Below are 27,445 nucleotides of genomic sequence, written 5' to 3'. Positions count from 1 at the left end.
AGTCGGGAGTGGTGCTGACTGAAAACAGATGATTTGGAGCGATTCGCGCGCCATCTGTTGGTCATTCTAAGGACTTATTGAACTACCCTCGTATCAAACTAAAACCTGCTGATGCAGTTTGTTCGTTGCACTTCATCTCAGAAGATATCATCCGAGAAAAGGTTTTTACAGGGCTTGATGGAAGTGTTGTAGTAACGTTGTTACATACAAAGTGCATAAATATATCTTTTTGTATGCACAGTTTTTCTTTTTTTTTAAATATTATTTTATTGCTAATATTGATTGTGAGGCGAAGGGAAATGATCATTATACTTGTTTTTAAATTAAACATAAACTAAAGGGTTTTATTCCAAAAAATAAATCGCAATATACGAACTCAGTTTTAAAAATCATTTGCAATTTGCTATTTTGTCCATTTTACAATGATGTATTATCGCCACCAGGGTATTTGGATTTTTCTTTATTATTCATAATTGTGCTAATCGAATCTACAGAAAAATATGATCGATAAAAATTAATTTTTATTTAAAATTATTAAATTATGTTTTTTTTAAAGAATAATTTACTGAAAATATAAATGATTTTATACTTGTTGATGGCGGTAATGTAATATAATAAAACATTTTAAGGGTGAAAATTCTAAAATTTCTATAATTTTATAGTAACTTTTTAAACATTTTTAATTTTTTAATTTTGCTCCACATGGGCAATAAGATTGTAAGGAAATTAAAAATATTATAATTAGAAATGTTATTTATAACTTTTGAATAATCACAGATGGAAATAAAATAAGAAACAACATTTTTCCTCCAAATATAATAATTTAAAGAATGGCGAAAATGAAACTTTATGAATTTGTACCCAAAGCTGCAAGAAACAAATGGTTTTCGTTTTTTTTTATTTTTGTATGCTTTTTTTAATAAGCTAGGGAAACACACACATATTTTTTTAAGTTTCTAACAAATTTTCTAAATACTTTTTCGAATCTTCAAACATAAGCCATTTTTACACATTTACATTTTTTCAATTTTACGTTTATGGAAGTAAATAACTTAAGGTGAAAAATTACAATTATTTTCAAAAAGTTGAACATTTAATAAAAAGTGCATTGACAAAAATATTTCATCATTATATTTTTAATAAATGAATAATACTTATTACTTTTATTTATGTATAACTTATCTACAGTAAACTGTTGCCTTTAGTATAATTTAAAAAAAGACGTTTATAAATAATATTTCTTAAAAATATAATAATCAAATATATTTATGACAAAATTGTTTGTAATATTTATAGTTCCCAGAACTATTATTCGGATTTAAAATAACAGTAATTGAACAAATTTGCAATTGTTGTTATTTTAAATTCAAAAGATCATTGTGGAAACTTTAATTTATTCGTTAAAAATATATTTTGATTATAAAAATATTTTATTATTCTATGTTAAGCAATTAAGTAATAATTATAAAAATTAATAATTGTTTAAACTCGGGAATTTTCTTAAAACAATTCAAAACATCTTTTTTATGGATAATATTTATTAAAAATTAAATAATCAAATATTTTTATTTAAAAAATGATTTTTAATGTTAAAGGTTTCAAAATTATTGTTTGGATTTAAAATAACAACGAGTGAAATTATTTTCCTGAATAAGACAATTCAAAGCAGTTTATAATATTACCAAATTTAGAAAATTCCTGAATAATAAAATTATATACATATAAATTATGGACGTATAAAAAAATGTTTCATTTTATAAATGATGTATTATTTTATTAATTTTACCTATCCCATTTTAAGGAAGTGCATTTAAATTCATGATTAGTTTATTTAAATACTTGAAAATCCGAAATGAATTCAAGTTAATATTATATAATATAATTAAAAGTATTATAAAATTTAGACTATTTTCTTTTCGGAAATTCAAAAATAACAGAAATAATTATGTCTGATTTAATTGCGAATGAATAGTAATTTTTTGTAGTCAGTAGGAATGTATTAGGATTTACGTCTAAAATCAATGAATTTTACGATTTTCGCAAACAATTTTTAATTCAAAAGATTAAAAAGATCTTATTGATTATTATCTTTTACCCAGGAATTTCAGAAAATTAATTTTATTTCAGAAACGTTTTGTTTTTCACACTTTCGCCTTGCATTATTTGAATTCTAGGCCAACTGCATAGCTGGCGTCGCCACATGGCCACCGTCAACTCTCATGACAAAAATTTTCCACAGGCCGCCAGAAGAGTGGCATGGGGCTGATTGAAACAGACGAAATTTCATCTTCCCGTTTTAAAAAATGCGCTTTTTTAAAAAACATTTGGTTATTCGACGTTTTATTGCTAGTTTTGTCGTTTTTCCATCAACTAAATTTGCTCATTTCCAATGTTTTCTTTATGATTTAAATTTTACATATACGGTCTACTGAGCAGCCTTACCGTTTTTAGCTTCTAAATTATGTATATATGTATGTATATATATATATATATATATATATATATATATGCATTTTTGAAAATGTATTATTATGTTTGAGAAAATTTCAAATACTGTGAAAATGTTGCTTGGAAAATTGCAACTTTTGGATGTTTCATTATTCTTTGCCGTCAAAATTTATTTTTTGAATAATCAAGCAAATTCAAAAAGTTATTATGATAATCTTCTAGGCCATTTGGAAATCAAAGTTTTTCTTCTATTGCCATTTTTTCATATCGACGTTTATTGGCTTAAAAGGTTAATTTTCGTGTGTTCTCTGGAATTTTGCAAATGTTATAACTCTAATAATTTTTTATTTTATGAAATAAGTCATTAGATAAATTGTTCGACTTTTTAAATACTATGAATAACTGTACAGAGAATTCTTGAACTTTAAAAAAATGTTTTGAAAGATATTTAAAAGGCGCTCACCTTTTAAATTTTTGTACATAATAGCTGGCTAACGAACCTAACCTTTAGTTTAGGACACTTAAAGAGTGTACTAGATGCCAATCTAATAGAATTATTTTTTCAAAACTTATCGTGCTGACAGACAGACAGGCATAAGTACATACAGACAGACTGACAGACAGACACATTGGTAAAAACCTATTCTTCGGATTTAGGGGGTCTCAAAACGTGGACACTTGGCAAAAACTGGGGGGAGGGGTTGTGTCGTGTTTCTAAAAATTGAATTTTTGTATTTTCGATATTTCTTTTATGAATAAAACAAAAACTACGTGTCCTAAAAAAAGTGATTAATAGCCATTTTGTAGATATTTTTTTGGTGCAGAATGTTTGTCTAATCATTTTTTTCCTGTCTTGCATAGTTTGACCGCAAAATGCAATTTTTTATTTTTTATTAGTTTTCGTGCGGTCGAAATTGGAATTTTTCGCACAAATTTTAAAAGTTGACATGAGAATCTTATAGCGCTATCGAAAAGCAAGATTTTCCTTTGCAAGTACTATAAACAACTGTACACAGAATTTTTGAACCATGAAAAAATGTGTGCCCAAAAATTTTCAAAATGGGCTCACTTTTAGTATTTTTATCCAAAATGTCTGACTAACGAACTTGGCATTTAGCTTAGGACACGAAAAGAGTGTCCCAAAAGCCAATCTAATAGATTCATTTTTTTCAAAAGTTAGCGTGCTCACAGGCAGACATAAATATAGACATAACGACAGACTGATAAACATACAGATAGATACATTCATAAAAACCTGTTTTTCGGGTGCAGGGGTTTTCAAAACGTGGACCTTTTGACAAAAACTAGGGAGGTCAAATTTTATACAAATCTAATACCTTCTCTGATGAGAATGTAAAAATGATTTATTTGTCACGAATAATTTTTTGATAGTTCTGTTATTAGTTTATAACATAAAAAATAGCATTAAAAACATAAAAAGTTAAATTTTTTACAACCCACACACGAAACGAAGAAGAAATTAAAAGACAAAAGTTGTGGTAAGAATGTGCCCACGCAGAGGGCATATTTTTTGTACTGTTAATGACGTTTTTCATTATTAAAGCCAAAACTACGCATCCTATCAAAAAGTGGTTCATTACAAATTTGTAGATCTTTTCCAAATGCACAATTTTTGTGAATTTATCTTTTACCGTATTTTGCACAGTTTGGCTGAAAAATGTAATTTTTGGATTTTTCATTATTTTATATGCTGTCAAAATTTGAATTTTTGATTTTTCAAGAAAATTCAAAAAATTGTTATGATAATCTCGTAGGGCATTCAAAAATCAACATTTTTCTTTTCTTGACTATTTTTCATATCGCGCGTTGTTTGGCATTAAATGTTCATTTTCGTGTGTTTTTTGGTAAAAAATCATTATGATAAATTGTTCGACTTTTCGAATACTATGAATAACCGTACAGAAAATTTTTGAATTTAAAAAAAGTGTCTCAAAAATATTAAAAATGTGCCCAATTTTTGAATGTTTATCAAGAAGGGCTGGCTAACGAACTTGACCTCTAGTTCAGGACACTAAAGAAGTGTGCTAAAGGGCAATCTGATTCAGACAGACATACAGGCAGACATATATGCAGACATACAGACAGACACATTCGTAAAAACCTGTTTTCAGATTCAGGGGGTCTCAAAACGTGGACATTTGACAAAAACTATGGGGGGGGGGCAAATTTTACACAAATCTAATATCTTCTCTGATGAGAAGGTAAATAGAATTATGTAATCATTGAATTCATTGACTGAAAAACTTAATTTTGTTAATATTATTTTTAAAAAACTAAATCTATACTTGATTATTTAAAATAGCTACATTATATGCGCGGTACAGTACGTGGGAAGCATTGAATTGCCAATTAATAATATAAAAATACAAAACAAGGTATTAACTATTTCAGATAGCAAGTAAGAATATAAAATCGAAAACTATTTTTTTTTAATCCTGCCTGATAAAGAAATTAGTTTTTCATTCAGGAAAAATTAATTTTTTGGTTTCAACTAGATTAAACTTTTTTTTAAAGTTGAAAAATCTGTTGTCTAAAACTTATTTAGTTTAAATTCCCGTGCAGAAATTTTGGTAAAGCGTTGGGCGGGTCCAAATCGGGAAAAATGTGGCCCAGATATGATAATCTGTCTAGCGCCAGACCGTAAATGAAACACGCTACCCGACAGGGCCCAGATCTGTGCATCCAAAATGGGGGCCAGTTCTGGCCCAGATATGCCTCCTTTAATTTTTTATTTCTATAATTGGTAAATTTAAACAGTTTTTTATTAATATTATTTTTCAGACTTTGTGTTTTAAAAAACTTCAATTTTTCAATATTCTACATTATTGAAGTGTTTGTTTTCCTTGAATTTATCGTTAAGAGTTTGCATTTCGGAGAAAACTATTATGTTTTAAAAAACAATGTTCAGACTTAGAACTATTACACACACACATTCATAAATGAATTTCAATTATAAATATTTTTTAATCTTTTTAATATTCTTTTGGAATGTCTTTTGTTTGACTAACGCACATAGGGCACGTGGAATGAGATTTTAAAAGTGAGGTTATGTTCGAGAAAATATTAAAAGAATTTCATCTATAATGTACTAATCCGGACAATCCATATATTTTGTATAAAGTAATGTTTTTAAGTAATGTGAATGCATAGGAAGTTGACGTAGAACTTTAGGAATGGAAATGATTTTCGTTCAGTTTGATAGGAACAAATGATTCTCAAAAGTCACTAATTTCGCAATATGTAATATTCGACCTTGACAATATAAATATCTGAAGAATCTTTTTCTGTAATTTTAATATTTATCGTACAGTTTCTCGAAAAATAATCAGTCGTAGGGTAAGAAAATATTCAACATAAAATGTCTGCTATTGAAAGATCTACAATTTTTATTTATAACTTTCTTGTAAAGATTTATTATTCACTGCAAGAAAAGGAAAAACATTTTAAAAAATCTATAGCTTTTCGTGTTTTGACCTTAAAAATCAAATCTGCGGGAATTTTCGCAATAATATTTTTTATGAGCGCGTCAAAATACATAGGTATACGAAGTTTCGAATCATTTGGAGGTAACCGCTTTTTGGAAGTTTATTCTCGTCTTCATTGCGGATACAAGAAATCACACTAACAATTATGTGCTTCCGAACTCGCAATGTACTTTATGCTTTTGACATTTTAAGTTCGATGTAAACCAAACAAAATCACGACAACAGAAAACTTGTCATAATCTTGTCTAAGCTAACCCGACCTGACGTGGTTGTGACTCGAGCTACACCATCTGCCCCCTTGCGGCAACATGTGGAAAATTCGATCAGGCCCAGATCGAAACTTGAGAATAAGTTGGGCAATTTCTGCACGGGTTAGAGTAACACATGATCGCTTTGTATTTTCAAAACTAATTTTTGTTATTTATAACTTTCATGAATTTTGACATTTTTGTGCTTTTCAAACTGCTATTATCGAACATGAAAATTGCATGTACACAAAATACAATTACATCTTGCAACTCTAATTTCAATTAAATAAGGTTAAAATAACAAAATTTTTAACTTTTTAAAAATCAATTTTAATCCAGCTGAATCCAAAAAAGTATATTTCTTTATTGAAAAAAGAATTTCTGTATCAGGTATATTTATCATTATTTTTAAATTTGGATGATTTTTTTGAGTCTTGCATAATTATTTCAAAATTAAAAACACTTTTTTCAAATCTATTTTAAAATTTTTACATCTTACCAAGAATTAGAATTAACCAAGAATTAGACAAATTTTAATCCCTTTTAATTAAGCAAATTTTGCTAAATTTATTTACTGTTTTTTAAATAATAATCAGACAAAAAGCTTTTTAAAACATAACGTCGGTCATTTTAGGATGTCAGGATCAATTTCCACACAGAAGGTTCTGGTGAAAAATAATTTTTTCAAATTTCTATCATGATTTTATATTTTCTCAATTGATAATATTTGAACAAAGCGAACATTTGACGATGAAGAAATGTATTCTTACATACAATCCTACTAGATTTGGCAAATTTCATGCTTTTAGAGCGCGTTCTAATGGTTCAAACGAAAATTGTGTTTTTAATGTATTCGAGGTTACGTCTGACTACTCCGATTGGCTTTAAAAGTGATTGCAATCTTACAATTTTTGCCGCCCAATGAGAATAAAAAGACTAAGGACAGAAACGGCATTCTTAGGGATTCAAATTTTCTAATAATTTTTAATGGAAGGCTTTTTACCGGGTAGGTATCTTGGAAGCAAGTCTGACATTCGTTTTAAATTAATAATTATTTTAAGGAAGATATTCAAGCATTATTCTAAAAGAAATTATTTCTTCGCTGAACACATTCATTTTTTCGTCTCAAGAACATGAACATTGTTTCAATTAAAATAGTAGTCAAAATAAGTATATGAATTTACTTGGATCAAGATACATTTTGTTAGAGTTTTAGTTACTTATCATAAAAATATAATATTCTTAATTCAATATTTTATTAAATTTTTCTTAAATAATTTTAATGGAAAAAATTAACTCAATAGTTTTCTTATTCACGGAAAAACCAGTATTACCGCTCAAACTACTAGGCAGTCTGATAAGTCCGTGAAAAATAAAACACGGAGACGTTTTTTTGGCCAAAGTCGGTTTCATTTTTCAACATACTCTCCTTTTAGGTCGATACAGCGAGTCCAACGATTTTCTAACTTTTTGTTACCGTCCGAAAAGTACTCGATAGGAAGGTCTCCAAAATACGCCTCAGTTTCAGCTATGAGCTCCTCATTTGAGTAAAAAAGCTTACCGGTGAGCCATCTCTTCAGGCTAGGGAACAAGTAATTGTCGCTGGGGGCCAGGTCTGGTGAATACGGTGGCTGAGGAACCAATTCGAAGCCGATTTCATGCAATTTTGCTTGTGTAACTGAGCATGAATGAACAGGCGCATTGTCGTGATGATAAAGCGGATTTTTCTTCTTCAAATGCGGTCGTTTTTCGGTGATTTCGATTTTCAATCGATCCAATAATGATGAATAGTATGCTCCGATTATGGTTTTACCTTTTTCAAGATAGTCCACGAATATTATGCCATGTGAATCCCAAAATACGGAGGCTATAATCTTTCCGACCCAATATTACGTTTTTGGACGCTTCGGAGCACTTTGGCCCGGTGGAACCCCCTGTTTTGCCTGTTGCGTTGACTCAGGAGTGTAGTAGTGGATCCAGGTTTCATCCATGGTTATGAATCGGCGCAAAAACTCGGTTGGCTTACGCGAAAATAATGCCAAATTCTGCTGGGAAGTTGTCACACGAATTCTTTTTTGGTCCACTGTGAGCAAACGCGGCACCCATCGCGCGCAGAGCTTCTTCATGCCCAAAACCGAATGCACGATATTGCTCACACGTCCTAGTGATATGCCTACAGCATTAGCTACCTCTCTCAATTTCACTTTGGGATCATTCAACATCATATCATGGATTTTTTCGACATTTTCTGGTGTAGTGACGTTTAGGAATACTTGTATAGCTGTTACGCCTATACTGCTATAGTTGTGAGGACCATCCAATATTGTTGGTTCAAAAACTATAGTTTCTAGTTCTGAGGACAAAAATATTGTTCTCTCAGCTGTATCGTTTTTTCCGTGTTGGAGTAAATATATTCTTGATTTAAATAGTTGTCCTGATTCTATTATTTTCTTCATTTAAGAAAATCGGTCCCGTGTAAAAATAAAATACTTGCTTCTTTCAAGTAAAATCATCTAAGTAAATTAGCCTACTTGATTAAATGCAAATTTGTTTCAGTGTACTCAGAACGTGACTTAAGTCAATCACAAAAAATACGAAATATTTGCAGTAAAACTGGTAAATTATGTATTTATTTATTCAAATAGTTTAATAAAAGATCTTGTCGGCAAGCAAATTATCATTGAAAAGGCCCATTGAAAAGATGATTGAAATTATGATTTTAAACGATGATCATTGAAAAGATGATATATTTATCAAATAATGGCCACAATTACTCTAACCTTTCTTCTAACACAGTTTAAAAAACAAAAATTAGTCAATCTTGAAAAAATCACCTTCATTAATTAAATTGTTATAAACAAAACAGAACAAAAAGAATTTATTCATCTAATATTAATTCCTGGACGTTGGCTTTAGAGAGTTACTGCTCTGGTTCCAATTACCTTGGAATGAGTATACATTTGTTTGACAATATGATGATTTTATAAACGGGAATTGAACAAATAATTTTCGTTCGTAAATATATGAAAAAAAGTTTCAAACCGTTGTTCAAAAATCGGCCTCAAGTAAACCTAATTGCAGACTGATTTTCTTGCGGCACTTTTTTTGCCCCTCTGTGCGATGGTTTCCAATGAAGTCTACACAATCTTTTTAATAAATCTTAACAATCGGAACAAAATTTATATTTTTAATTTTGTATTTTCTTTCATTATGCTAATATAATGTTGAGGGGTTTTACCAGTTGGTTAAACTTTAGCAGACTGAAATTAAATTAAATCTATCTTTTTTGCTTCCTCATAGAGAAAGCTATGCGATATTAGCAAATTAAAAATGTTTAAATTAATTTACAAGAAATCTTTATATTATCGGGGTTGGTAGCGAGAAAAAGAAATCAACACTAGCGCTCTAAGGTAACTCCTCAAATACAGAATTTTTGTAACGCCTTCTGAGGCTAGATGAAGCTATGAATTTGAGAACTGGTATTAAGTTTTCTGTGAAAAATTATCTCCTTCGCCCACTGCTATTCGAACTACAGGTCTTCCAATTGCGGTTTAGGTGTTCTTACAACTAAGCTACTAGACAGTGGCGGACTGGGAACCCAGGGGCGCGGCCGGGGATCCAATACTGGGGGCGCCTCCTAAAAAACAATGTCTAACAATGCAAGTAACAAAAAAAGATAAATTTAAAAAAAGGTAGATCCACAAAAAAAATACAAATTGGTTATTTACTTTTTAATAGGATGCGTAGTTAATGTTTTAATAGAAAAAATAACATAAAAAGTAAACAAAATTAAATTTTAGGGGCAAAAGACACAAACTACAAAAAAAATAAATGGACGAAATTTATTCGCCCAAAAAGGAGCTCCAAATTCGTTATTAATAATTTTTTATGGAACACGTTGTTTTCATTTTAAGCTTTGTTTTAATCTTTAAAAAAGCATTGAAAATAAAAAATTACATTTGTTAATAACAAAATAGTTTAATTATAGAAGAGGAACTTTTTAAATGATAAAAACAAGGCAGTGAAAATATGTCTGTTTCAATGCCCATGCATATAATGAATTGTAATAATATAAATTTATTGAAACAATACATTTTTCAGGGTAGCGGAGAATAAAATTTAGAGCAAAATAAGGAAAAACATTAAATTAATCATTATAAATCAAATTCTTACTTTATTTTGCAATAACTGAATAAGAATTTCCGGGAGGAGGTACACACATAAATTTAATATACATTTGATATAATAGGGTTGAACGTAATGCAAAAAAGTTTGCATTTGGGAAAAAATCGAGGGTGAAGCACGAGATACGTAATGAGAATGTGTTCTTTAAAGCCGAAGGAGCTTCAACAAAAGATAATTCGCAATCACCAAATTACAGTTTTCTCGATGCTTTGATCTTTAATTTTTAAAATGTTGTGCACAAATATGGGGAAGTACAAAGACCGAGCATGCAGCTTGAAGTAAATACATTATCGGGCGCAGAACGCAAGAACCAAAAGTCGCGCACCCGAGACGCACTGCAACTTGAAAGCAATAATAGTATGTCCGCGCAGCGGGAAGTTTGTATTTTGTCTAAATAGTTCAATCAATTGTTAATCTCTTTTCATGCTTCTTATTATTTTTCAAAATTGAAAAACTTTTTACATCATAGATTACAAGTTTTCAATTATTTTTGCCGCGCATATTTAAGCTTTGATTTAAGTTTTATTGTTTCAATATGAATAATTTATTATTGATCTTAAAAATATTTTCCTTCAAAAAATCCAAAACATGCAATAGGAAATTTCTTTGGGATAATATGGGTGAAACGAAATTGGAGGACACTTTTTACTTTACTTGTATTACTTATAGGAGTACAAGTGTAAATGGTATATATTATTACTAGATATTCTTCCCACTCTTTACACTGCAATCTGACTATATTTATTTGTTTAAACAATATAATCTTTTTGGGGCGCCTTGTCATGGCTTAGGGGGCGCTAATCAAGAGGGGCGCAGCCGGGAAATCCCGGCTTTGCCCCCATGCCAGTCCGCTACTGCTACTAGAGAAATCGAGAGCATTACTTGTTTTCACAGATACGCTATATAGCAAGATGTTCTTTTAATACAAGTCAGAAAGACAATATGGCAATGAGAAACAATAGCAATCGGAAGACCTTTAGTTCGATTCCTGTCGGAGCCAAGAAAAAGATCTTTTTTCATAGAAAATTGAATATAAGTTTTTATATTTATAATCCCTTTTAATCTAAGAAGACGTTAGAAAAATCTGCATTCGAGCAGTAGTTACCTCAGATCAATATGTAGTGGTGATTTTTATTTCACGGTATGTGAAAAATATTTTCATGTGATCAGTCGTCAGCAACTACATAACGTATCCGCAAAAAAGATTGTTCTCTCGATCTAGCCAAGCAAAAAAGTAATATATAGTGGTCAAAGCAATTCATATTTTTCCTTTGTTTGATATACAGAAATGCATGCAAAATATAATTGTCTTGTACATTGTATATTAAATTGCACATAACTTTTTCACTTAGGACTCAAGGAGCTTAATGGTAAAAACACCCGACTGGCAGTCGGAAGACCTGTGACTCGATTCCCAGCGAAAAATTTAAATTCAATTAGTTACACGTTCCTCAATTTAACAGTCTATAATTGAATCTTCTAAGTAAATATCCGTACGGATATGTATGGTGTCGATGTCAACTTTTTTCTAAAGACGATAACTTAAAGTCGATTTTTTGTACAGATAAACGTTAATTTTTTACCTGCTGGCCTTAAAAAATTGACTTGCTTACACCTTCATTTTTTAGAAAATTTTCTCACAACTACCTCTTAGAAACTAACATCAATCCACACCTTATCTCTACGACCGCTCGTTCTTATAGCGTAGCCTTTTTCGCTTGGCCTCGCCTCTCCTCGCACGCATGTCAATACTTTCTCGCTTGACCTCGCATTGTCAACCTCTTTTTCCACAGCTAATACTCAATACTTATCTACTATTAAAATATTCACATTTTTTAACACATGCTTTCTCTTTTATTCACAATCTTTCTTCTTAATTCCTCTTCCTCCATCCTTCCATTCTTCTCCATCTTGCCCAACACGGCCTTTACTTATGCTACAGCCCTTTTATGTACCCTTTCATGCAACAATACCTCCATGCTTATCTCACTCATTTCCACCTCTCCACACTCCTGCAACCAGTGCTCTACTTTTTCATCCCTCTGCCCACACAATTCACAAATCCTCTTCTCTCTATAAAATCAGAACGTAATATAATGCTCCATGCATTCGCATCGCATCCTCGCTATAAATTCCTGACATCCTTTCTCTCCTTTCTTGTACAAATATTACGCTCTCTCCCTTGGCATAATCCATACACAGAATTCCATTATAGCTTGACTCTTTTACTCTCTCCTCCCCTACTGCCTTCTTTCTCCATGCCATTATTTTCAACTATCTCATATACCTTCCTTCCACGTGCATTCTTCTCACTTCATCGATCTACAATTAATTCGTTCTAAAATACCTCTCCCTTTCCATCCCTACCTTTCTTTTCCTGCTTCCACCAACACTCCCTAACCAGCTCAATTCCTTCCTCTTTCAAAAATTTCTTCTCAACTTCACACGCTCGACTCCCCGTTATAATCCGTAAGCTCGTTCTTCTTGTCTCTCTCCTGACAATGTAGTCAGGCGTATTTCTTGCTAACGCCAGTGTCCAATTTACATATCTCTTTTGTATCCTATTTATCTCCTCGCTTACTTCACTTTCACCTCCTGTACCGCATTTTCCTTCCTTTTCCACTCCCATCCTTATCGCTCCCACCTCCTTTCCTGAACACCATTCTTGTCATTCTTGCCGCAACCCCTTATCCATCCAGAAACCCTCCGTGATTCCCTTCCCTCCTTTCACCCTATTTTTCGTCTCTTCATATACCTCCCTTACCTTATCGATCAGGCCTGTCTCCACTCCTCCCTCTTACATCGCCTCCTACAACCTTACCCTACCCACCAAACGGAAAGCGCCTTTTAGATCTACAAAAAACGCGTACACTTTTGCGCCCCTTTTTACCTAATTCTCTGCCCATCACGTGATGCAAGACGTAAATATTGTCGATAGTACTTCTTCTCTGCCTAAAACCCGCTTGCCTCTCCATCAGTATACCTTTCCCCTCGTCTATCCTAGACCCATTTAACTTCCTTATCTGCTTCTCTACCTCCTCGTCATTTAGTTCCTTTTCATCTACCTCTCTCGTTCTTTTAATTTCCCCATTTCTCTTCTGTGTATCTTCTCAGCTCCTCCCATATCTCTTTCACTGACTCCCCATCAAAGCTTACCTTTCTCAACGACTCCTGAAGCTTCTCTATCGCCTCCCTCAACCATGTGACCCTCTCCCCTAACGACGCATCTTACCCACCATGCCTTCTGCCATCCTGTCCTTTTATTTACAAACTTAATGGTTGATCGTCTGATTCCACCCTCCCTTCCACTGCGAATTTCTCCGTCTCCTCCCACCGTTGCACATTCATGATCAAACAATCTATCACCGATACCCCCATCTTACTTACATACGTGTATTTTTCTTTTTCGTCCCATGTTACTATACCATCCGCCACAGCCCAACCTCTATCCTCCATCTAGTCTCTTAGAATCACATCCTTATTGTATACAGTCCGAAAATCGCGCGGAACCTCTCCTATGTATACTACCCTCATGTGCATGCCCACCCCCTCTTCTTATTCATGAACTTTTCCCTCTAATCCATCCCTAACCCCTATTATAATTCCACTAATAGTGCTTCCTTTCCTCTTTGCTTTATCCTTTCTACTTTGTAGTACAGCACATTTACCACTCCTCCATTCTGATTTACCCCTATCCTCTCACTTGTTATTAAAAAAATAGCTTTGTCGTTCAGCATTCTCAGCACATACCTTTCCTTCCTCGTACAATCTTGATAGATAAAAACCTACTTATCGTTTATCCTATTTTATTTCTTATTACCCCCAAATTTTCTTCCCAGCTCTCCAATTTCACAACCGCCACTTCATTTTTCGGTTTCCCCTACAGCCTAACTTTCCCCACCTTCCCTTTAACCAACCCTGTACTCTCTATCAGCGCTTTGACCCCTCTTTTCTTCCCCGCTCTTTAGCTTCAATTCTTTTATCACAATCTTATTTCTCCTATCTGCCTTATATTTTCTCTCCATTCTTAACTTTATTGCCCTTATCCTTTTCCTATCCACTCTCTCCCCCTTTTCATTTTTACTTTCCCCCACTTTCTCTTCTATCATATTCTCTACCCTCTTCCGAATACCTTTTTTCTCACCTTCCCCAATGACACCTACTTCTCTTTCCGAACTGCCCTTCAGCTTCTCAAGCCCTTTTTCTGCTCTTTTCTTCCACATTCTAATCTCTTCTTCCATCTAAGTCCGTCTCCTTCAGCTCTTTTACCTCCTTTTCCCATGTCTCATATCTTACCCTCAGTTCCTCCCTCATATTTTCCCTCTGCTACAACACCCCTCTTACGTCTTGCCTCAAACCTCTGGTCTTACTTAGCCACACCCTGAGAGCCTTTTTTTCTGTCTGTTCAACCATTTTCGGGGGGAAGGGTGACCTACGTGTCCGCACGCTGTTTTCAAACGAACTTTCTACCGTTCTTTTTTCGAACTCTCTTGACTGTCTCTCTTCCTCTTCAAGAGAACCTACCCCTTACTTACACTAGATGCTCTCTCCCTCACCTGCTCTCTTCCTTTGTCCCGATTTTTCCCTCTCCACGACACGCCACTCAACAACTAATAGCACTATCAGTACTCTTGCTAAAAACGTCCAGCTCTTCCCCCGGAAACTGGGACCTCTCCATGCAAAGAGTACCTTCTGCAACCTACAGATGTCTCTCAAGACTTTTGCCGCTTATCGCCCTAAATTTTCCTTTTATTTGCTAAATCTCACCCCATAGCTACTCTGAAAATAAATTTTTAACTCCCGAATTCACTCCTTGATTCGAAAAGTGTCGATTGATCTATTTATATTGTGTTATTTTAATTTCTCTGTTTTCCGGCTTTCTCCGCTGGAGATGGCACGTTCTAGGTCTTTAGCCACGTGAATTTAACATCAGTTTATTGTAATCAGCTAAATATTACCCTTCTTGAATCATTACAGCTAAACGGAATAATTTGGGGCATGTAGGATAGATACGAATATTCCTAATTTGATAGTTTAAATTACTTACGGTGAGTAGTTTATCCCAGAATTTGGAACCAGTTAAGGCTTGAACTGATTCTGAACTCTTGAAAAAGTTTTAAATCATTTATTCTATTAATTTAGGGAATCAAGGTGTTTCATAATTTGCTCCACATCTTCGTAATTATCCCGTTCGACGGGACCTGTAACTTTTCGTAACCTACGTTTTTTTGTATTACTATGCTTTTTTCTTATAGATTGAGACACTGTCTGAAGTCCCTCATTATAATTATTATAGTTATTATATTTACAATCACGTTGTTAAATTTACAGGCTTCTTTCACCAATACATCACACAAAGTGGAAGTTCACTTGATCCGTGGGCTTATCAAAAAAGATCTTATTTTGAGCCCTTTGTTCATCAATTAGCTTTCCTAGTAGGTTGTCCAGCAATTTTTTCGGAAACTCTCGTCGAATGTCTGCGAACAAAAAAAGTCGATCAGTTACTCTCCACCAGCTCAGTATTTGGAACAATTGCACGATTTGCCCAATTAACGTGGACACCCACAGATGAGCCAGAATCAGAAGATGCGTTTTTAACAGACAGTCCTGAAAATCTGATAGCCAAAAATAAAGTCAAAGATTGTCCTTTCATTACTGGAAACGTTGTTAACGAAGGCTTTTTTATTACAGAACGTAAGATTTAATTCGTATTAACCTGATTTATTTATATTATATTATTTCTCAGTGATAATGTTATTCTTTATCATTATAGTTCAATTCTAATACAATTTATTTTAAAAATTATTATTCATTTCAGTTATGTACTCAAATAAGCGTATTTACGACACCGTAAGGTTTGGCTTGGACTTAGTTCTCAACTACATCTCGAGTTATTATCTGAAACCTCGAAATGTTTTCAAATTTATAAGTCAAATCAAAGATTTTTATTTAAGTAAATCTATATTCAGTACCAAAGATGAGGTAAGGACTTTTTTTAAATTGGAATATTTGTAATGAATTTCTTTAAGAATTAGAAGTTTCTATTAAAGAATTTTATTTTTCATGGAATTTATTTCAAATAATCGATAACACCCCGGGCGGACGCATCGCCTGTAAGTAGCTGTCAACAGGCGTTATACCTCTTATATTTTTTTTATTTTTTATCATTGCAAAAAAAAATATGGCGAATATTCCGGGACCTTCCACAGCGAATTTTAACGAAGAATCCGAATTTCAACAATTTAAAAGTTGATTTTGATGTTTTTTCGAGTTTTTTAAAAGGTACTTAGGAAACAAAAATCCATTCACTTCTGTTAAATGGGTTTCGAAGGCTTTTGAATTGCATATCTGTCACTGGAATTCCAAGATTGCCGCCGATTCTTTTTTAAAGATGTTAAGTCGTTGTAATTTTGTCGACTAATTTATATGCCGTAAAAGACTAATAACTGAAATAGAAAAACGAATCTAGTAGACCTGGGCACGATTTCTTTTAATGTTTCCATAATTTATCAATTTAAAAAATCGTGTGAAGTATGGCAGCTTGACCCCAAACAAGTAGGTCTCATTCAAAAAGAAGGAACTGATTCAATATAACCTTGCTTGAAATGGTCCTTGCAGTACATGGCAGATTTGAAGCTGCTTGAGAAAACGACCGATTCACATTGTCGTAAACCGATACCGTTTTAATTTTCTGAATCTGTAAATGACAGATGCGCAATTCACAGAGTCGTCTTTTCAATGAATTCTTTTTTCCTGGGTAAATTCGCTCAGTTAGTAAATTACTATTTGCGATTAATTTGAATTTATGACATCGTCTAATTTTTAAATGTTTGTTATAGTTTATTAGAGGAATCACTAGATTTTTAACAGACGGGTTTTTCCTTTATCCTGAAATGAAGTGGGTGGATACTTTGTCAAGCAAATTGAAAAGTCCTGTCTTTTTCTATAATTTTGGATATGAAGGAGCTGATACTATTATCAAGGCCTTTCAAACACATTCCGGAGATGCTAAAGTAGGTCACGCTGAAGAACTCACTTATCTTTTCCCACAAAATTCAGTTCATCTTAGAGGGTCAGACACAAGTACATCTGAAATATTGATTGATCTCTGGACATCGTTTGCTATTAATGGGTGAATATTTATGTTACTGGTTCTTCTCTATTTTCATTAGTTTATAATCAGTTTCGATTTTCAGTTTTCTAAAATTAGTTTAATAACTTAATAAATATTCAATAAATATTTTTTCAGAAAACCAACGTCAAACCTTCTACCAAATCCTGATATGTGGACACCTTATAAGGATAATATGAGTTATCTTGAAATTTCTGGCAGTCTCAATAAAAGTGGACCAGAAGTGATCCTGAAACATTCTTACTTTCCTGAACGCATGAATTTTTGGAAGAAGAATTCGAATTAAGAACAATATTTCAAGATATTACCAGCTCGTTTTTATCCATCGCACAATTTAAATTTGCAATTTTTTATTGTAAAATTTACCAAGAAAAACTCTATACTTGAAAGAAGTATTATTTTAAATTAGAATTTGTAGAATAGAATAGTATTGTTTAAAGAGTCTAGTCGTGCAGTTTTTCCTGCGAATAGCACAAACGGTACACACTTCACGCTTTTCCATATTCTCCAATCAAAATCTCCGGATTCTCGCTATTTATCTAGAAATCTGGACGACTAGCTATGGGTGTAATGGAATGAAATTGACACTAGGGCGTTAAATAAATCAGGCGTGCAACATTTAAAAGTGTTAGAGTTCTCTTTATTAAATTAACTGGGAAATTATTTGAGAAATGTAAAATTATAAATTAAAAGTGATACGGAAGCTACGACGATCAGCAACGCACTGGTCTCTCGTATGTTATCTGATTAGATCCCCACTCTTAAATTATTCGTCAAAGTCCGACGAGGGTCCCTGCCTACATAAACACAATATACTTGTAATTAGCAAAATTCCTTACAGTTCGGCCTTTTCTGACAATTTCTCCGTCCTCGGAGTTGAAGTCAAATTTATGTGCAATGAATAGGCCAATAAACATTTTCGTACAATTTAAATACAATAAATATAAGTCAGTAAAATTTTGCATGAAATAATGGTACAATAAATATAGGTGAATACAATTTTAAATGCAATATAAATACAATTGAAAACCATTTTAATACCCCCTTTTTTTAAATCAACCAATATCAGAATTTACATCCTAGACTTTGGATATCCACATCCGCATATTTCGAGGTTCCCAAAAACCCTCGTATTTTCGCTGCATAACGTGAAGTCCGTCAATATCGGCGATCACGTATCTTTGATTTCGAAGGACCTTAATGACAACATAAGGCACTTTAAATCGCGTAATAAGCTTCGGAGAGACGCCATTCGTTGAATCATAATTTCGCACCATCACATAATCACCGACTTTGTATTCCATAGCGTCTCTTCGTTTCTTATACGCGTTATTGACATAAGCATCTTGTGCTTTTCGTAAGTTCACCTCTACCTTGGTACGTAAAATATCTAAGTATCGATTTCGAATATTTACACTAGAATCAACAATTTCTTTTACATAATCGCTGACCCTTCCTCTTTGATTGATACCAAACAATAAATTGCTTGGAGTCTCGCACGTCGAACTATGTACTGTATTATTCAATGCGTATTCGACTTCTGTGATTCCTTTTGGCCAAGTCATACCTGTCGCATGATCACTAAGCTTGCCTAACATCGGCGCTAGAGCTTTATTTATAATTTCAACTTGTCTATTCGCTTGAGGTGACGCTGTAGCTACCCTATGGAATACAATTTCATAATCGGACAGAAATTCCTGAAGTTCTTGTGAGGTGAAAGCAGTACCTCTGTCTGCCGTTAAAACTCTGGGCTTGCTATAATAATCAGAAAAATACTTTTTTCAGCATTCGATCGCTTCAGCCGACGTCATCGATTTTGTCGGGAACAATCTCGTAAATTTAGTAAACTTGTCAATGTCGACTAATATATGTTTTTTTGCTTTTACTCTATTGTCGAAAACATCAATGTGATCAGCGTGAATGCACTCAGAAGGCTCATCAGCCTTTAGAATCACTCGAATTAATCCCTTGACTTTACCTAACGTCGGTGTAAAAGCGATCCATTTGCAGAAATTTTTTACATGTTCTGGCATTTTTCCGCACATTTACGGAAACCAATAACACGTGCGCAGCGTTTCGTAGACTTTCGGAATCCCTTGGTGTCCAAGTTCATCGTGATACTTAAATGAAACATTTTTCTCTATTGAAGAAGGTACATTAAACGAAAGTGTATCTCCGTTATCAATTTTGCGGTAAACAACCCCATTTTGCAATTCATATAACTTATCTTCTGCTTTCTCAATTCTATTCCTTATTTCAATTATTTTGTCGTCTTTGCTTTGCGCGACCATCAAGTTCATTTCAAAAGAATTGTCTTCGATCACTCCCGCCCAATTACATCGACTAAGCCCATCTACATGTGTCATTCTCGTTCCTGAGCGATGCTCGATCTTGTAATCAGAGTTCTGAAGTTCCAGCACCCACCTTGAAATTCTTGAATTAATGTCTTTCTTTTTCAGAGTAAGTGTCAACGAATTGCAATCACTGGCTATTTTCAACGGGATTCCATGTAAATACACGCGAAACTGTCTCAGAGCGTAGATCATCGCCAGCATTTCAAGCTAAAAGCTATGATAACGACTCCCTATACCTGCAGTACGTTTTGAAAAATAAAAAACGGGGTGGAACCTGAGATCCTTTTTTTCTGCATCAGTATCGTGCCAAAAACATGCGAGCTTGCATCGCAATGTAGCTCTGTCTCGTATCGGGTATCATACAATGGTAAGATCAGGGATTCAGACCGATTTTTCAAGATTTTAAAGGCTGACATTTGCCCCTCACCAAATATGAATTTCGCACCCTTGCTTAATAGGTCGTACAGTGGTTTTGCTAGGATCGAGAACCCTCCAATATATTTACGAAAGTGCTGTACAATACCTAGAAAGCTCTGCACCTCGTTTACGTCCCTAGGTACTGGAAAATTAACTACGACAGCAATTCCTTTATCTGACGGCCTGATACCTTCTTCACTAATTGCATAACCCAGAAACTCTATTAAAGTAAACAAAAACTCGGACTTATCTAACCGAATCTCCATCTTATTTTCCACGAAGAGATTAAATATTTTTTGAAAACTATTAGATGATGCTCAACGGTTTCAGTGGCGACCAATATGTCATCCATACATACAATAATATCACCAGATGCAATTTAATCTTTTAAGACAATATTTACAAATATTTGGAAACGACTTGGCGCAGTTTTGAGACCAAACGGCATACATAAATATTCGAAATGCCCAAATGGCGTGACAAAAAAGGTATATTTTCATAAATCTTCAGCCACTGAAAGATAATAAAATCCATCCTTCAAGTCTAAGCTACTGTAATATTTTTTTCACTGATTACATCGAGCAAGTCTTCCATCAAGGGCAAAGGATAATTATCCTTGATAATCAGCTAATTGAGCGCACGGTAATCAATGCACATTCTGGGTTCCCCATTTTTTACTTTACTAGCAAAATTGGGAACGCATATTCGGAATCGCTTACTTGAATCTGCTTTTGTACAATTAGATCATCTAGAATGATTCGCAATTTAGACTTCTCTGAATACGATAGTCGAGTTGGGTGAAACTGAAATGGTTTATCTTCTTTTAATTTTATAAAAAACTTACCGTCGACTTTCGCGTTTTCAGGTCTGCATATTTTTATATGATTCTCTAGCAAAATCGATTTCAGACGCTCATAATCAGTACTTGAGATATCCGAATTGATGTTCAGACAATCAATATTTTTAGCTGCGAAGGTTTCTACTTCAATGTTAAGGATTTCGCGAGTAGCTTCCTCAACACTTTCGAAGCTCTCAATCAATCTCAATCCAAATCTTCGAAGAGCATCACGGGCCAATATTACTGATGCTTTCTTAGTATTAGCATCTACAACATACAACGGAACATCTCTCTCACCTTTTCCCATATTTGCGTTTCCGTCTACAATTCCGTCAATATTTGATTTCGAATTTTTAATTCCCGCATAATCTAAACAATCTGATTTTATTACCTTTATCGCCGCAGGATTCACAAACCTTTTTTTGATCAAACTAATTAGTCTCCCGCTGTAGAGCCTTGTCGTGAAGTCCATGCTGAAGATCTCGTCTTCAAAATCAATTTCGAAATTGAATGCTGTTAAAAAATCATCTTCTTCTTGGTGCTGGTCTACAATGGCTATGTCGGAGTTAGATGCTGAGTGCTGCTCACGTGTTTGGTTCTTATCGCACTGAGAACAATCTCTAATACTGTGCTCTATAGAGCCACATCTAAAGCAGGTTTTTTTTTAACTTCCTGATCACATTCTGAAGATAAGTGACCCCATTTGCTGCAGTTATAGCATTCAATTTGACTACGGTTCTCTTTTGTGTTCACCTTTGAAACATCTTTGCCCTCCTTGAAAGTGTTTTTAGGATTCTTCTCATTTTCGCTGGCCTGGAACCTGGGATTGAGTGTCACCTTCTCGAAAGCCGCAAGGAGTTCTTCAGCACTTTCGAACCTCTAGATGCGTGCTTGGTTTCGCAATGTGAAGTCTGGAATTCCTTCGATAAAATAGTCAATCCTCTCCTCATCAGAAATTGGCACTCGATTTGGCTAGAATTGCTTTATCATGAAGGTATTCGCTGAACGATTCTCTGTTCTTCCAGGTCCTTTCCTCAAATTGTTTTTTCAGCAAGATCTTATTCGGTCGGTAGTAGAACATCTTTCTAATCTCATTCAGCAACTGGCCTGTAGTACTCTCAATGTGTTGTAGTTTCGAGTGAAATCAGGTTAGGGCCTTAACCTTCAATTCAAAACCAATGAGCACCCTGGTTGCGTCATCTTCCAGCCCGTATGTTGACTTCAAAAGTTTTTCTTGCCTTTCCCAGCTTTCGAACACCCCACTACTTCCATTAAAGGTGCAAAGGCGCTCACCAATGGCTATGATGCTCATTTTCGGGGTTCCGAAAGTACTCGAACTTGGTGTCGGCACTTGAACACTGCTTCTTGACGTTTCGATTTGACTTTGGATTTCAGCCAATCTGATGACTTCCCAGTCGCGTTCTCTTGATTCGTTTTGCAATATGGCCGAATCTAAATTTGTACGTGACAATCGTTCCGTAATCTCGGAACTTTCAGGTAGATCTTCAAGATCTTTTCTGGGCCTTTCCAATTGACGAGCTAACTTTTCTCTCTCAGCTCGGATAAAGCTCAGATTCTCTTCTTGCTCCAGCTGGTTTTGTCTTAGTGGGGAATTTTTCAATTCTAAAATCTCCTGCTTAGCCGCTTTTAGCTCCGCCATTAGAGTATCATTTTCCATTCTCGCTGACTGATGATGATCGTCTTTCCTTGGTGAATCTCCTCTTCCGGCAGCATTCATACTCAATTCCTGATACCAGGAACAATCAGAATCCACCTCTAGGAGGCGAGCTATCAGCTCGGCCTTATTTCCAGTCGTAAGATATCCCAATGACCTCAATGTCTCTTTCAATTCATGGAAAATAAACTCTTGAAGATTGGATGCCATTTTGGAATCACTGAGTTTCGCGTCTTTTCAATTTCACTGCGAGACGATACACGGATGCGATACACTTTAAAACAATAGGTGCATTTTACGTCAATAGGCCTAATCGTAACTTTAGTCAAACTTTAGTCAGGCTTTAGTCAGGGGATAAGCGGGGAAAAGGGAGTTTATATTTGAAAACATTTGAAAACTTGTGTCGAATTGCCGCGTCAACTTGTAATGCGCGACAAAAGTTTATTTATACTGATTTAAATGTTGTGAATTTGTACAAGTTTGTTAAATATAATATCAAGGATGTGATAGTTTACAGTGTGTCGCTTTAAGGTGAAATTGTACTAAGTGAACTTCTTCTGAAGACTTGGAAATTTTTAAGTGCGGCAGAAATATAACCTGAAAAAGACATTTAAACTAACTTCAGCCTTCGAATTAAATTATGTCGACTAAATCTTTAATAAAAGAATTCGTGTATAATTTATTCATGTATTTCAGTACTTATATTTTAAGTTGAATTAATAAAATACAAATTATACATATATCTCAGATTTTCCTTTATTGCTATACGCAATATTTACTGCAAAATTATGAAAATGTGACGCGAAATTTATTTTTAAAATTTTACTTTTTCGTTTTTATCACTTTCTTCAAGTTTTGCACTAAAAAATCAATAAATCTTTTATTTTCCTGCAAATACAAATTTACACAATACATTTAGAAGAGTAGCATATACATACATGTGCATTAACACACACGCTCAATAGTTCACAGACCAAATTTACGCGGCGCTAGTGTTGCACATGTATGGCCACCATATTTCCATTGTGTTGACCGCCCCTGACTTTAGTACTAATCACTTTTAGTATTTCCCATAAATGACTGATTCACGTTCATCATCGCGACACTTTCGTATATTATCTGATTAGATCCCCACTCTTACATTAGTTGGCAAGGCCCGATGAGGGTCCCTGTCCACATAAATATAATATACTTGTAATTAGCAAAATTCTTTACACGGGCATTATTATTACTTAAGAACTATTGTATTTTATTTTGATTTGTCTTTCGATTTTCTTAGTATTATTTATTTTCTATAATATTATATAAAGTTTAAAAAATCGATAATAGAAACTGTAGTTTTATAAAAATTAAAACAAAATTTTTTCTCATGAGCTAATTATTATTTAAAAAACACATGCACCACTCGTAATTATTTTTCTTTAGAAATATCAATATTTGTCTTAGGGCCGTGGTCTGATTTATTCCATTTATTTTCAAGAATAATAATACTGATTTACTTATTAAAACTGCAAAACAAAAAATTCTTGCTAAAATACTGCAAAAACTTTCAATTTTTTTTAATTTTTCCGGATCTATCAACAGGCCCTTATAATTCACCTATTTATCAAGTTTTAGCTAAGTTCACCAAAAGCCATTTTCCTATACATTGAGTACGGATTTCTCTAGCAGCGTTTTAAATAATTGATAGCTAACAGTGGGCGCTGACTGGAATCCTAAAAGAAACGTAGTACTTTTTTTGGTACTTGGAAACAAGAAGAGGATGCATACAAATTATCACTGATCGGAAGGGGGGGGGTTGTATTTTTAAAAAGGGAGAAAGGGTGACATAATTATCACGAATCAATATCTCAAAAATGAAAGTTTTGAAACGTTTCTAATTCAAAGAATTTTACCTGAATCCGCATTAAAAAAATGATGTAGATTTGCTATTTTTAGAATTAAAAAGATGTTAGACGCTGATAAAGCGCGTATATCATGACTGCGCAGTGTTACATAATAAGACTTTATACGACAGTTTTGATTCGCAGTTGGAACTGCGCATAAAAACAGCCGTAAAAAACTCTTTTTAGGACAGTTTTTAGAAATGGTGACCTCACAATTATTTGGACATTTGATTTAAAAGAGTGATTCTACAGAAAAATGTATCCCCTTGAAGTAATGAAAACAGTCTGCGTCCTTGACTCGTATTAGTGAAAAGATATTTTTATATGCATGGTAATAATTCGCGGGCTCTTTTCATTATTTCAAAGAATGTCTTGAATCTTATACATAGAGAAAAATTTACTTTTCTGCAAGACGCAAATATTGTCAATAGTACTCCTTCCCTCCCTAAAGCCCGCCCGCGTCTCCAGAAATATTCCTTTTCCCTCGACATCCTTCCGCAGCCTGTCTGCCTACAACATCGCGTACATTTTGTACGCCAGAATCATTAACATATCTCCTCTATAATTTTACTGCCTCTCCCTATCCCCTGTTTTATACAGCAGTACGATCGACGCCTACCTCCACCCTCTTGGAAATGCCTCCCCCCCCCACAATACTTTTTTCACTGCTCCCTTCAGCCTCTCCCTTACATCAAGTGTGCTAAACATCCACGCTACGCTCTTTAACCGTCCAGCCCTGCTGCCGTCGACCTTTTTAACCTCCTTTTCTGCTTCTCTATCTCCTATTCATTCAGTTCCTCTCTATTTACCTCCCTCGTTCTACCAGTCTCCTTATCACTCTTCTGTGTATCTCATCCATGAAATGAATCTTTAAAAAATTTCCTCCATTCGTCACTCCCTATCTCCTTACTTATCCCCACCATATGTTTCCTAAAACTATTAATTATCTTCCACACGACCCCTTCTGTCTTAACACTTCTCAACTCCTCTTCCAGCTGTATTTTTTTTTCTGCTCTTTCTTTTTACACCTCAACCTAAACGCCTTCCTGATTTCTACGTACTCCTCACTTTCCGAATTTTCTTCCTTCCACTTCCTGTTCTTTCTTTTCACCTTTCTCTTTATCATTTTACAGCCCCTTTCACACGACGTCTTCACTATTCCTTTCTTCTTCTTTCTAAATACCTTCTTTTGCACACACCCTTTCACTTTCTCTTTCAGATCCTTCCATATCTCTTTCACTAACTCCCCCTCAAACCTTACGTTTCCCAAATCCTCCTGATACTGCTCTTTCTCCTGTCTCATCCATGTTATGCTTTCCCCTAATGACCCTTATTTCCCATCCTGCCCTAAGCCACCCTCAAACTTAATGACTGCTGGTCTGATTCCACCCTCCCTTCCACTGCGAATTTCTCTATCTCCTACCACCCTTGCATATTCATAATCACATAGACTATCACCGATAACCCATCTTACTCACATACGTGTATTCCCCCTCTTCGTTCCGTGTTACCATACCATTCGCCACCGCCTAGCCAGTTCTCCATCTGGTCTCTTAGAATCTCCCCTTTATTATGTATTATCTTATCCTCCGATTTTCTTTCGAAGCTCTTCCGTTTCCGTTACAGGCCCCCTTCCCCCCAATTCTCGCATTAAAGCCCCCTCCCTCCAGTACCATCAAATCCTCATCTCTCTCCGAGTAAGTCTTTAACCCTTTCCTTAACCCTTTTCAATGTATTCTTATTGTACGCCCTCCCTCTTTCCCTCTCAATGCACTTCCTCCTCTAATCCATCCCTAAATCATGTTATAATCCCCCCCCCCCAGCCCTTTTTCCCTCTCTACTCTAATCGCCTCCTGTAGCCTCCACCTATACTCCACTCCCCTAATTCCCACGAAACAAATTTCCCTGCACTTCCAGGCTTCCACCCTTACACTCCACTCACACCTTCCACACTAACTCCGTAAAAACTTCTCACCGCTTGTCACTGCACAAATTAAATTTTTTTTGCATATCCTAATCTCCGTAATTGAATTGTAATCCTTGATTCAATTTATTTCATCAGTGCATTAGGTTCCAACACTTTTTAAACGAAGATTAAAGTAGCCTAATCGCTGTTAAACTTAATCGGCATAACCATAACATAACCTAAAACTTTAGTTAAAGTGCAGTGCAACAGTATACTCATAATCAAATATGTTCTTCAAATATTATTTTTTGTTTTCTTTTCGCTTTAGAAAATACCACTTCAGTCAATTACTTTGATTAATGTTATTTTGGATACACATCAGCAAAACTAGTAGATAACGCGTAATTTCTGATGTCAAAGGCCTATCTGGCGCGATAGAGATGACACGTGAACACAATTTTCGTGATTCAGCAAATAAAAATCGCCGTTACAATAGAAATAGGCAGAAACTAGAACTTCTTAAATTAACTCCCTGAATCTAAATTAGTTCAATTGAACTAATTAGCAGTTAAATTTGACTAATTGCAGAAGCAAGAACTCATTAACTGATAATTGGTCAAAAATAACTAATTGAATTGGCTACTTTCGTCTAACCAATTCAATTATTCAACCGCTATATGGGGCGTACCACCGGTCGTCATGGCGAACGGTGGCGAAACTACTAATTCGATAATAGATTTTATGCTTTACGATGATTCATTTTGATAAAAAGAGATATTTCGGGTTTCACTCGTGTACAAAACTACTACGAATTGTTTGCCGACGTTTCGTGAACATTGCAGTTCACATC

At 34.4% G+C, this 27,445-nt stretch overlaps 2 protein-coding genes across 2 annotated transcripts in view; both read left to right on the top strand.

The window, feature by feature from the left end:
• Positions 1 to 16,422, top strand: part of LOC117180504 (esterase FE4-like) — a 32,848-nt gene extending 16,426 nt beyond the window's left edge. Inside the window, exons 4-6 of the mRNA XM_033373000.1 lie at positions 15,719 to 16,081; positions 16,206 to 16,300; positions 16,417 to 16,422. Coding sequence (XP_033228891.1) covers positions 15,719 to 16,081; positions 16,206 to 16,300; positions 16,417 to 16,422 — 464 coding nt within the window. The remainder of the gene's footprint in view (positions 1 to 15,718; positions 16,082 to 16,205; positions 16,301 to 16,416) is intronic.
• Positions 16,423 to 16,519: 97 nt separating this feature from the next.
• LOC117180374 (esterase E4-like) lies at positions 16,520 to 18,114 on the top strand. Its single transcript, XM_033372848.1, has 3 exons — positions 16,520 to 16,669; positions 17,227 to 17,519; positions 17,637 to 18,114. The coding sequence occupies exons 2-3, from the start codon at positions 17,281 to 17,283 to the stop codon at positions 17,803 to 17,805; spliced, it is 408 nt and encodes a 135-aa protein (XP_033228739.1). The 5' UTR covers positions 16,520 to 16,669; positions 17,227 to 17,280; the 3' UTR covers positions 17,806 to 18,114.
• The last annotated feature ends 9,331 nt before the right edge of the window (positions 18,115 to 27,445 follow it).

The sequence above is a fragment of the Belonocnema kinseyi genome, chromosome 9 (genome assembly GCF_010883055.1).
Source record: "Belonocnema kinseyi isolate 2016_QV_RU_SX_M_011 chromosome 9, B_treatae_v1, whole genome shotgun sequence".
Classification (NCBI taxonomy): Eukaryota; Metazoa; Arthropoda; class Insecta; order Hymenoptera; family Cynipidae; genus Belonocnema; species Belonocnema kinseyi.
Note: the sequence above shows the minus strand (reverse complement) of the source record. Positions and strands in the feature narration are given on the sequence as shown.

Bases quoted from the DNA above. Each gene is read 5' to 3' on its own strand.
- LOC117180374 (XM_033372848.1), top strand. From the start codon at position 17,281: ATGAAGTGGGTGGATACTTTGTCAAGCAAATTGAAAAGTCCTGTCTTT. The intron at 17,520-17,636 runs GTGAATATTTAT...ATATTTTTTCAG, and splicing joins ACATCGTTTGCTATTAATGG to AAAACCAACGTCAAACCTTC.